The 13,227-nt window shown below is 44.3% G+C and overlaps 1 protein-coding gene across 4 annotated transcripts in view; it reads left to right on the top strand.

Annotated features, from left to right (window-relative positions):
• Window positions 1-13,227, top strand: part of LOC137625394 (protein SCAI-like) — a 273,253-nt gene that overhangs the window by 202,533 nt on the left and 57,493 nt on the right. For all 4 annotated transcript variants that reach the window (XM_068356266.1, XM_068356267.1, XM_068356268.1 and 1 more), the window contains exon 10: window positions 7,350-7,523. In XM_068356266.1, the coding sequence (XP_068212367.1) occupies window positions 7,350-7,523 (174 nt within the window). The remainder of the gene's footprint in view (window positions 1-7,349; window positions 7,524-13,227) is intronic.

The raw sequence follows: 13,227 nt of genomic DNA on the forward strand, positions 1-13,227 counted from the left end.
TCCGGCATAGAGGCTTAGATCTTTCCAAACATAAAGATCTGCAAGACCTCCTTAAGTCTTTTGAGACCACCAAGGAGCGTCGTTTGGCTACCCCTGGATGGAATTTAGACGTGGTACTAAGATTCTTCATGTCAGACAGGTTGGAGCCGTTACAATCAGCCTCCCTGAAAGATCTCACTCTTAAGACTCTTTTCCTGGTATGCTTAGCCTCGGCTAAAAGAGTCAGTGAGATTCATGCCTTCAGCAAGAACATAGGATTTTCGTCAGAAAAAGCCACTTGTTCGCTACAACTTGGTTTTCTAGCCAAAAATGAGCTGCCCTCTCGGCCTTGGCCTAAATCTTTCGATATCCCCAGCTTATCGGAGATCGTAGGCAATGAACTAGAAAGAGTCTTATGCCCTGTTAGAGCTCTTAAGTTCTATTTAAAGCGTACTAAACCTTTACAAGGCCAATCTGAAGCTTTATGGTGTTCAGTTAAGAAACCATCCTTGCCTTTGTCAAAGAATGCTTGGTCAGACTTTATCAGATTGTTAATACGAGAAGCTCATTCACATCTGAGTGAGGAAGACCGAACTTTGCTTAAGGTGAAGACGCACGAAGTTAGAGCTGTAACAACTTCCGTGGCCTTTAAGCAAAATATATCTCAGCAAAGTATAATGGACGCAACCTATTGGAGAAGCAAGTCAGTGTTCGCGTCATTTTACTTGAAAGATGTCCAGTCTCTTTACAAGAACTGCTACACACTGGGACCATTCGTAGCAGCGAGTGCAGTAGTTGGTGAGGGCTCAACCACTACAATTCCCTAATTCCATACCCTTTTAATCTTTCTCTTGAAATATTTTTATTGTTGTTTTTTGGGTTGTCCGGAAGGCTAAGAAGCCTTTCGCATCCTGGTTGATTTGGCGGGTGGTCAAAGTCATTTCTTGAGAGCGCCTAGATTAGGGGTTTTGATGAGGTCCTGTTGTATGGGTTGCAACCCTTGATACTTCAGATCCTAGGGGTCGATCAGCATCCTAAGAGGATCGCGAGGCTCCGTAAGGAAGACGTACTTAAAAGGCAGAGTAATTGTTCAAGTCGACTTCCTTACCAGGTACCTATTTATTTTGTTTTTGTTATTTTGATAACTTCTAAAATGAAATAAAAACTCTTAGCTCATAAAAGTGTAAACATATATTGCTGGTCTCTACCCACCCCCCTGGGTGTGAATCAGCTATATAATCACCGGCTAAGTTAAATATTGAAAAATGTTATTTTGATAATAAAATAAATTTTTGAATATACTTACCCGGTGATTATAAATTAAAGGACCCTCCCTTCCTCCCCAATAGAGACGCAGTGGGACGAGGAGAAAATTGAGTCTTTGTTTACATTGAGTACTGGGTATCTGGACGACAGATGGCGCTGTTGGGCACACCCGCAACCTGTGTAGCGATCGCTGGCGAGTTTTTACCGTAGAGTTGTCTGTCGGGCAACAGAGTTGCAGCTATATAATCACCGGGTAAGTATATTCAAAAATTTATTTTATTATCAAAATAACATTTTTCTCAACTATACAAACCTGAGTCCTTCCCGCCATCACCAGCCCCCAACGTAAAGTCCCGGCTCCAATCCAAGTGAGGTACAGTTAGCTACAGGGTGGAGGAGGAGGGGGTGATAGCCTTTCCTCTACCAATAGGTATCTACCCTTCCAGTTATTATCCTTCGTTAAAAGTTTTAACTGCCGTTCCGTTGAGATGCTATCTCTAGAGTGTTATTGGATCCTTTGACTGGCCAGACAGTACTACATTGGATCCTTCTCTCTGGTTGCGGTTTATTTTCCCTTTGCCTACACATACATCAAATAGTCTGGCTTATTCTTTACATACTCTCTTCTGTCTTTGTACACCTGACAACACTGAAACTACCCAGCAATTCTTCTTCATCCAAGGGGTTACTGCACTAATTGTCCAGTGGTTACTTTCCTCTTGGCAAGGTTAGAAGATACTCTTTATCTATGGTAAGCAGCTCTTCTAGGAGAAGGACACTCCAAAATCAAACCATTGTTCTCTAGTCTTGGGTAGTGCCATAGCCTCTGTACCATGGTCTTCCACTGTCTTGGGTTAGAGTTCTCTTGCTTGAAGGTACACTGGGGCACACTATTATATCTTATTTCTCTTCTTGTTTTGTTAAAGTTTTTTATAATTCATATAGGAGATGTTTATTTTGATGCTGTTACTGTTCTTAAAATATTTTACTTTTTCTTGTTTCCTTTCCTCACTGGGCTATTTTCCCTGTTGGAGCCCCTGGGCTTATAGCATCCTGCTTTTCCAACTAGGGTTGTAGCTTAGCAGGTAATAATAATAATAATTCCATCATTTGCAAGTCCTCCATCTTCTATTGTAAAGGACTCGGGTTTTTATATTTAGGAAAGATATAAATTATCTTTTAAAGTTGTCATTTTTATCTTTTACATACTTTGCACTTTTGATATTGTTTCTATTTTCCTTCAGAATGTCTTGGTATCCTGAAGATTTCTTTGTTATTTTATTATTGGCTGTGTGGGAACTGTATTTCCACCCGACCAGCTCCTCTCTCTGTGTTTCTTAGCCTCCCTCCTCTTCTTCCTGTATTCATTGTTGTTTACTTCCCAATTACAGTGATCCCTCGTTTATCGCGGTAGATAGGTTCCAGACCCGACCGCGATAGGTGAAAATCCGCGAAGTAGTGACACCATATTTACGTATTTATTTAACATGTATATTCAGACTTTTAAAACCTTCCCTTGTACGTAGTACTGTTAACAAACTACCCTTTAATGTACAGAACACTTAATGCATGTACTACAGTACCCTAAACTAAAACAGGCACAAATATTAAAGGCGATTTTATATCATGCGTTTCCTAAACACGCCAAAAAGCACAATAAAAAATGGCGACCAATGTTTTGTTTACGTTTATCTCTGATCATAATGAAGAAACAAACGCATTTAGTGTACACATCTGTGTATAGTTTAGTTTTTGCATTGATTATATTGATTATACAGTATGTTGATTTTGTTATTACCAATGTTTTACTTAATTTTTCTTAGAACTTCCAAATGAAATGTTTTTCTTTATGACGCCGCCTGAAACGCCGGCGTCATAAAGTACGCTCCATCTTCGATCGTAATAAACAAACGAAGGCATTTAACGCGCATGATGAAAGTGATAAATTATGATATTACAGTAAAAGCTTTTAGAAAATGTTATTACAAATATTATTTACCGTATCTATATAAAATCATACATACGTAGCAAAGCATGAAAACAATTTACCAGAGAGAGAGAGAGAGAGAGAGAGAGAGAGAGAGAGAGAGAGAGAGAGAGAGAGAGAGAGAGAGAGAGAGAGTTTTTTTTACGTACGTAAATGTAAATTTTAAACAAAAAAATAGCCCCATTTCATATAAAATAGGTTATTACAAATATTTTATTTTATCATATTACAGTAGTCTGTATAATACTGTAAAGTTCAGTACAGTATGTTGTTGTTAGTCGTGGCGATGAAATTCTCACGAAACAAAAACACGGCATTCGATTACAGTACAACAGCTGATTCATTCTCTCTCTCTCGCTCTCTCTCTCTCTCTCTCTCTCTCTCTCTCTCTCTCTCTCTCTCTCTCTCTCTCTCTCTCTCTTCATGTTATACAATACTTACATATAGATGACGAAACTAAAATTAGTTTTCTTAGTGTCAATTAAATACAAAACGAAAAAATTATGCAGAGTTTACATCCATTTCAATCGATGCTAAAAATACGGCATCCAATTTCATCAGCAAACCACTATTTTTTGGGAAACATCATTTTATTCTAGAAAATTGCTACTCTTTAAATAGTTAATTGCACATTAAGAAAGCTTGTACTTTCGTTTTTAAATTTCGGGTGTGTTTTAAAAATCGAGTATTGTTGACTTCTTTTTGTTTTATTTTTGGCTGTGATCAGATCAGCTGACGTCTAGCTGCTGCTCTTGAGAGCATACGAATACACTAACAAAGTATCGTTTATACCATTTCTTAACTTATTCAAACCGTCTATACAGTTGATATTACATAAGCACCAATGTGTTATAACCTATCAAATTTTTTTGTTTATTACATTTAAAACAACACTCTCTCTCTCTCTCTCTCTCTCTCTCTCTCTCTCTCTCTCTCTCTCTCTCTCTCTCTCTCTCTCTCTCTCTCTCTCTCTCTCTCTCTCTCTAACAAATGATATCTTTGTTGCTTCCGGAAAATCCGCGATATATGTATATACATGCGTTATGAAAAAAATCCGCGGAGTGGTGAATCCGCGATAGTCGAACCGCGAAGTAGCGAGGGATCACTGTATCCATACCAAAGCTTGAAAACTCTCTGTCAATTCAGTTGTTTAAAGCAATTTTTGGCACAAGGTCATGTAATTTCTGACAAGTCATTTAGCTCCAGACATGACTTCTGTAGCACAATGTCAGAGGAACAATATATGATGGATTTGAGATGACAGCTAAAGTGCTGGATTAGGGTTCGAGACCCTCTCAAGGTCAATAGTTTCTTGTAGCGTCAGCAACCTCGCCATCCATGTGGACTAAGGATGATGGGTTAGAGAAAGCCTATAGGTCTACCTGCGGCCATTGACTGTCCCTCCCTGGTCCTACAGTAGTTTGAGTGGAGAGCGGTCTTGGGTGCTGGTCATATTATATATGGTCAGTCTCCATGGCATTGTCAGTGTCCTCTGATATGCCATGTATAAATGATTTTAAAAAACTTTAATGGGATACCTATAAGTACAATCTATCTATCTATATACCAAAGCACTTCCCCAATTTTGGGGGGTAGCCAATATCAAACAAATGAAAAAATGGGGGCCTTTCCTCTCTACGCTCTTCCCAGCCTGACAAAGGACTCAACTGAGTTTGGCTGGCACTGCTAGGGTGCCACAGCCCACCCCCCGTTATCCACCACTGCTGCTACCTCCGCGACTAGAGGAAGCAGCAGGGCCTACAGGAACTGCGTCACAATCGCTCGCCATTCATTCCTATTTCTAGCACGCTCTCTTGCCTCTAGAAATAGGAATGAATGGCAAGCAGCAGGAGGGGATTCAGCTTATGAAGCTTCATCTGTGGTGGATAACGGGGGAGGGTGGGCTCACTAAAATACTGCTAAGATATTCTGACAAATGATCTGTATCTTTGCCTACAAGGTTGAGGCAGGCAGAAATTGATGAGCTAATTACCTAGACTCCTTTTGATTGCAAAATCTAGAAGTTAAATCAATAGCCCCTTCCTCCTTTCAGCTGCTTTACTGTTTTCAGATTCTTGTATGACCAATTTACTGTGATGTGATACATTGAGGTTTTAATTCTATTTTTCAATATTTTCTTAGTACTTAGGCTTTCTCTTGACTTGACTGTAATGAGCATTGAAAAAGATGCACATTATCAGTTTTATTATTCTTTACCACAGTTCAGACTATGTTCATGCAAGATGAGTGGGAAGAAATTAGGTGGTTCTTGTTTTATTTGGACCTTACTTTTTCTGAAGGTTGATCTGAATGCTATCCTTAGGGTAAACGGAGTCCCTCTCATCAGTTTACCTTTGAGCATCTGGAAGCTTTGAATACCATTTTTGTATTTTTATTATTGTTTATTTTTACTATCATTTATCTCTTTTCTTTTATGCTTGAGTGAATTTGTTTTCCCTTTTTCCAGAATATTTATTATAGGTGACAAGCAACACTTATTCACTAACTCACATTAGAACTAACTATGGTTAGGTAATTCTTCTTTTCTTACATATCTTTCCTGTGCAACCAGACTCAGGAGGTGTAGTGGTAGAGTTTGTTCGTGACTGATCAACTCGCCTTGTTTTTACTTTGCTTCATAACTATGTGGGCCAATATTTTTTAGTGTAATTACTTTTACAGGATTATTCTTGTTTGTCATTACAACCACACTCAGCACCACTTGCAGTTCACCTTTTTCAGGTATTGGGGGTTCAAATTGACAAAATAATCCATGGGAACACAATTCTCCTTCCCAGCTTCCAATTACTCCATTACCATACTGTATTTGTCACTCTTGAAGTGTCCTTCCAGATATTTCAGTGGTTTCATGTACCCTGTCTTCACTATCATAAGCTAGTACTGTATCATGTGCAGACACCTGTCAATGCTCTGTTTATAATTCATGCTCTATACCCTTAACTCTCCCCACACTGCATCTTTAAGTGAACGTGTACCCTTCATCTCTCGGCCATCAAAGGCAAAGTATTCTTTGTCGTTTTCAATCACGAACACTTATCAGTTTTGTTTTCAGCTATAACATATTACTACTTTTCCACACAAATTCCACATATCTAAACATCCAAAATTGAACAATCAGACTCGACATTTTGTTATGAATATTCCCGACCATTTGGTGCTCCTCCAGGTCTCACTGGAGTGGAAAGGGGTTTGGTGGACGGTCGTACGTTTTTGTGTTTTGATTTCTGTGCATTGTTTCTGCTGCTCATTAGAGTTTGAAAATCTTCCAAATCAGGTTACAAAGGAAGCCCTTAGAAAATTGCAAACATTACCATGTTAAAATCATGACTTGAAGATTGTATTCTTCTTTTCCGCTGTCAATATCCCTACTTAATTGGTCGGTTGTTGCCTGATGTACCCTCTCCAATGCCTTCTATCAAAAGCATCCTCTTCCACCAAATCTCTTTTCTCCATATCATCCTTCACCGTATCTCGCCATCTAATTCTCTGCTTTCCCCTCGATCTTCTTCCCCTGACTGGTTCCTCCCAAGTCCTCCTCACTATCCATCCTCAACATGTATCCACATCATCTAGGTTGTGACACTCTTGGATATCGTATTCATTAAAATCTAAACTGGTTCTTTGTGGTATATATTTATATGAAATCACGTATGATTGTCATTGACGGATATTAAGGAGATAATTAGATCTATTGTCAATATTGTATACAGTAGCTAAAATTTAAAGCTTACGCCATTCGGTGGTGTTCCAAATGAATGAATCAAAATGGAACTACTGTACTGTAAACATTAGAAAGAAAAATGTATATTAAATGTTAAGACATTACATAAGGGATATTAAGAACTCTCAAGTAATCCCTGAAAGTTTTACTATTCTACGAGTAAAATTGTGGCCAGGAAGATGTTCATATGGGTAATAGTTAATAAGATTTTGTATTTTTAATGCGTTCATGCCATTTACGGGATTTCCAAGGTGTATGAAGTCATATTAACATGTAAAAGCCTAAAGTATACACATCCATTAACTAATCCAATTTATTACTTTCCCAGATGAACATAAATGCTTTGACTGATCCTCGTTTTATTCTCTCTAGCAGATCAGCACCACCGGGGCAACCTCTTCACTCTCTTTTTGCATTCGCCTTTGATGGGGATGTGTCTGGTGAGTCAGATATGTGATGTTCCTATGAACTTGTGGGAAAAGTGCCAAGGTCTTGTTGACAGATTTATCGCTGAAGCTTCCCGATTAGTCACCCGCGGTAGAAACGTTGGTATGTTGAATGGAACTTTTGAGTTTTCTCTCTTGTTACATTTCAAGGTTTTGTGACCAGAAGCCGTGCAAGTTATAGTATATGTCTGTGCATGGCATTTAATCAATAAGCTTAATTGCCTTTCAAACATTCTATTATTGAATTTATTTCATTTTAAACTTTTGTGTGTGAAATTAGTTTGATTTGAAATATTTGTGTATGACATTCACTTCATTTTAAATTTTTGTGTATGAAATTTGTTCCAAGTTAAACAATTGCATATCATATCAACTTCATTTTAAACTTTTGCATGTGATGAGAATGAATTCAAGTTTGTTCCGTAACCAAAATACAAACCACGCTATTTACATATTGTATTACTTTCGGCGTAGCTGAAATGACGAGCCATTAGATTTTTAACGAGGGTTAACTACCCTCTTGCTAGCTAGCGAGGGGGTAGGGGAGGGGTAGCTAGCTACCCCTCCCCCCGCACACACCGGTGAACTGCTTCACTTCGCTTTTGGCTCGGACAGTGGGCAGACGTCTCTGTCCCGTCCTCCCATGTCAGCCATTAATGTTTTGTCTTTACTTAATTACTTACTTTTCTTATACTTAATATATATGTAAACATTCTTATGTTTATGTATATATTTGAGTATATAAATACAGTAAGTTTCCTTTTCAGTGTTTGTGCTGTGTGTGTGTGTGTGTGTGTAGGAAGTCCACTCAATTGTACGACAACATCTCCGTGTGGTTCCAGGCCCCCACGGTGACATTTCATGGGTCGCGATCTCTCCCTTGGTCCTTTGGTCTTCCCTTCGGCGGGCGCCGTGGGGAATCATCATTGCTGGACTTTATTTATTAATCTGTTTCTCCGCTGTTCCTCCTTCCCTACGGGGATCTTAGTCTTCGGCGTAGGGAACATGGGAGTTTAGTTTGACTACGGTCTCTCTCTCTCTCTCTCTTGAGGTCGTTCACCCTTTTATTACTACTATGTATTACGGTAGCTTCCTTCCCGTTGCGGGTTGAGTTGCTACTCCGTTTATTTTGTCTCAATTATTTTTAATCAAATCTATTTGTATTTGTTAACTAATCAGCTTCTGTGTAGAACGCTTCCCTTCGGGGTTCATTCGTTCGTACTATTAGTGAACATTCTTAGATGAATTACATAATTATAATTGTTATAATTCTGTTTTTGTTACAGTTTTCCGCCTTCCCCCCCTTCCCGTGAGTGTCAGTGGGGGAGGAGGGTGCATTCCTGGTGCGTAATTCTTATGTTCTTTTCCCTCGAGGTTCCTCTTCGGAGTTCCCCCGGGGGAATAAATGTTAACTAATTATTTTATTTTCACAGTTAACTATCTAATTTTTTCGTTTGCCTAATGTGCCAACGAAGCAGAGCTGTCGTGTTTGGGCCTGGGGAGTCAGCTGTTGCCGCCGCCTCTACGACTTCGTCGTGGGCGTGTTCCCTTCTCCTAGAAGTTCTCCCGTGACAACTGTCAGCTCCTTAGTTCATTTAGAACGCTCAGGAGGTTTGCCTCCATGGGTGGGTAACTTCCCTTCCGAGGGAGGTTCCCTTCCAAGGTATGAGTTTTTTCCCCTTCAGGGGGGGGGGTGCAACTTCTCTTACCTTAATAATTCCTGGTTGGTTTTTCCTGGTCCTCGGGCGGTTATGCTCTTGGTGCTGAGCGACCGCTTTTGTAACCATGCTCTAGGGGCTGAGCGGTTGCAAGGCCGGACCATGGAATTTGTGCAATTATGCTCTTGGTGCTGAGCGGTCGCACTTGCAGCTACGCTCAAGGGGCTGAGCAGCTGCAGGAGCTCCTCTTTGGAGGGTTTCTCTTTATGGTCAGCTTGCTGATCCAACAGCCCTAAGGGGCGCCTTCATCAGTTCTTCTGGTCTCTTTTACGAAGTGTTCTCCTCTCTCGTTCGTGAGAGAGTCTCTCGTTCGCGAGAAGGACACTCATAGAGACTCCTCTTCGGAGGACTCCCCTGCTGTTGTTGCTGATGTTGCTGAAGGCTCAGTTCCCCCCTCCGAACATCCTTCGAGGGGGCAGCTGAGTCCAACGGTCTCTCCTTCGAGTGTCTCTCCCTCTCGGGAGAATTCACTAACAGAGACTCCTCTTCGGAGGACTGATGATGGTGCTCCTGTTCGTGATCGTCTTCATCTTCAGCCGCAGAGGATCCTCCTCGACGAGAACAGACCGTTACAGCTGCTTCGCTAGACCTTTCGGCAGATCGTTCGCGATCTCCGACACCTGCCAGACCTTCTTGTCTTCCATCTCTGTTCCTGGACGCAGATGCGCAGTGGGCGCCACTCCACCCCGTTTTCCGACGGGCACCGGTCCCTTCGGGGCAAAGGGCTTATCTCACAATGTGCCAGGTTTTTACCTGTGCAACCTCGTTCTCGCAAATACTCTCCTGCTGTGGACCAGTCTTCTGCTGAATCAACACTCCAGCGATCTCCTGTAGCTGAGTCTCGCCGTAGATCTCCTGATTGCCAACGCTTCTGGGACCTTCTGTGCGGCTACTCGCCTTGTGCACCAACGGTTTCCTGAACGCCACGATCGCCTGCTCGCCGGCGCACATCTGATCACCCTTTTCTGATGTGCGCAATGCGCGCCAACGTTCGCCCTCGCGCCCACGATCTCCGGATCTGGGCGCAAGCAGGTAGATTATTTCTTTGCTGAACTCCACGTTCACCTGCTCGCCAGCGCACATCTGCGCCCCCTTTCCTGATGTGCGCAATACGCGCCAACGTTCGCCCACGCGCCCACGATCTTCGGATCTGGGCGCAGGCAAGGAGTTTATTCCTTCGCCTCCTCGCCGACGATCTCTCTGGTTCTGCACCCTTGCTGATATCTTCTGGCCTCGCATATCTTCTGGCCACGCAACTACGCGCCTACGATCTCCCGGTTCCCGCCTCGTCGCGCACAGTTCAGGAAGTTCCTATGTTAGCTCACAGGCGCTCACAGGTTCTTCTGGACTCGCAGCGCCCTTCTGGAGTTTCGCGCCAAGCGCGCGGTTCAAGTTCCAGCGCGCCAACGCGCCAGCACGTTTCCACTTCACACCGCGCCGCCCAGGAGACACCTAAGCTAGCGCACGGGTGCTCACAGGCACCCCTGGGGTCTCCTTGCGCGCTAGCGATCTCCTAAGCGCCCGCGCAATTCTTCGCCTGCGCGCAAGCGTTTTCAACGCGCCCACGCGTTTACTCTCTTGTACGTGATCGATCGCTACGCGCCACCGCTCGCACACGCGCCATCGCTCGCCAACGCGCCTTCGCCCGCCTACGAGCCATCGCTCGTCAACGCGCCATCACACGCTTACGCGCCATCGCTCGCTTACGCGCCATCGGTCTCCCGGCCGCCTACGCTCTCCCTTACGACCACGCGTTCACGCGGGCGCGCACCCATGTTCACCCGCGCGCAAACCAACGGTTTTCCATCGCGCGAGCGCCAGCGCGATTTCGTCTGCGATTCCCGTCGGGTTTCGCAACACGGGCAACCTGGCGAGTCTTCTGGAGCACGTACCTCCAGATCATTGTTGGCACGATCTCTCACCTGTAGACGCAAAGCAGCGCATGTCCAGGAGCAGAAAGAAGCTTCAGAGAGGTCTGGGCAACATTCTTCTCCTTCTTTTCAGGCAGGCCCCATCATCTCTACTCCTCAGGATCATCCGATCCCCTTCCCTCCAGCGGGAGTCGCTGACACTGCGTCTGTCAGCTGTCAGCAGAGGAGGTACTTCGAGATCATGGGGGAACCTGGTTTAGCCCTTTCTCTCCACCATTCCGTGGAAGGGTTTTACCAGAGAATTTTTCTCTCGAGAAACTTCCGCCTGGCAGGTGACATTCTCGACTTCGAAGATCTTAAGCCAGGAGAAAGCCGCAAAGTGTGCCATGCAGGCCACTTCGTGGCTGGTCGTCTGGCTTGGATCTCTGGGCATCCTGTTGCGATCCGAGAATTTGTCCAAGGAGAGCTCCAGGAAGGTCATGGAAACTTTCATCCTCTCAGGCACGAGCACCATCGTTTCCCGGCTCACCAAGTTTTGAACTTGTGGGCAAACTCGATGTTGAAGCATTGAGATGCAGTGACCGAGAGGTTCCTCTCGGAAGTCCCAACCATGGATGTCGGCAAGCTCAGACACTCTTCCATCCTTGGAAAGACCTTGTTTTGAGCCCAAGGACGGGGAACGGACAGCTGAGAGGTGGAGGAAGTCGAATCACGATTCGCTCCTCCAAAGGCGCTTACATCCAGACCCTACAAGCCTCCAGCGGCTCAACAACAACAGCCTCGTCAGCCTAGGATATCGGAACCGGCCCCGGCAGCTAAGACAAGGTGTCTAAACAGCAGCCCCCTCCTGTCAGAGACAAGAAGGGCGGGAAGTCCTCCTGGGGAGGCAATAATCCTAGAGGGAGCGGCCGAGGCCGCAAACGCTAGGATTGGCAACCCCCCTGCATGGTCCCCAGTGGGGGAATGCCTAAGATTGTGCGTTCAGGTGGCAGCAACTCGGGGCCAATTCCTGCACGATCTCTTAACATCTCTACCTCCACTGACAGCGAATCCAGTGTCGCTGAGCTCCTATGCCATGGGATCGGCAAAGGGGCTAGCCCTTCGGGTAGAAGTCGAGACCATGCTTTAGAAGGATGCTCTCCAAAAGGCCATCTACGGCTCCCTCCCTCCGGCTTCTTCAGTTGACTCTTTCTTGTAAGAAAGCGTCTGAAGGCTGGAGACCTGTCATCGACCTCTCAGCCCTGAACAAGTTTGTCGAACAAACTTCGTTCAACGTGGAACAGCTGAGGTGATCAGGCTTGTGGTGAGACCACGAGACTTCATGTGCTCACTGGATCTGAAGAACGGGTACTTCCAGATCCCAATCCATCCGTCTTCCAGGTATTACTTGAAATTCAGCCTAGACAACAAGATATACCAGTTCAAGGTGCTGTGTTTTGATCTTTCCACAGCACCGCAGGTGTTCACCAGAATGTTCACCCTGATATCTTCATGCCCACACAGGAGCGGCATCCGTCTCCTTCGCTTTCTGGATGACTGGCTAATCCAGGCAGTCTCAGAATTGACCCTTCTTCGACACCGAGACAAGCTTCTGGGACTTTGCCAAGATCTAGGGATCATAGTAATTCTCGAGAAGTCTTCTCTGCTTCCATCTTAACAACTGGGATATCTAGGAATGATATTAGACTCCAATCTCCAAGCCTTCCCATCAGATGACAGGATAGCAAGGCTGAGAAGGGTCGCAGAACCTTTCCTCAGACGAGGAGAGCTTCCAACCCAATCTTGGTTACGTCTCCTAAGTCACCTTTCCCTCCCTGACCCGTCTAGTTCCAATCAAGACGATTCCCCGGACATTCTGGTCCCTTTGGGACCTGCAGAACGAATGAACCTGCAGTGGTAGTTGACCTACGGAAACCTTTGTAAGGGAATGGATCTTCTCGTCCTTCCCCCGCATTTGATGCTGTTCTCGGACTCGTCAAAAGAAGGGGGGGGGGAGGGGGGCACGTTCTGAATCAGGCCTATGGTCAGAACCAGAAGGGTACCTCCACATCAATCTGCTAGGAATGAAGGCCATATTCTGGCCCTTCAACACTTCCAACAGACCCTGGCGAGTCACTCCGTGAACGACAACTCCACGGTAGTGGCTTTTTTCAACAAGCAGGGAAGTACCTTTTCATAACAGCTTTCTCATCTTGCAGTAGAGATACTAAGATGAACC

The sequence above is a fragment of the Palaemon carinicauda genome, chromosome 32, assembly GCF_036898095.1.
Source record: "Palaemon carinicauda isolate YSFRI2023 chromosome 32, ASM3689809v2, whole genome shotgun sequence".
NCBI lineage: Eukaryota > Metazoa > Arthropoda > Malacostraca > Decapoda > Palaemonidae > Palaemon > Palaemon carinicauda.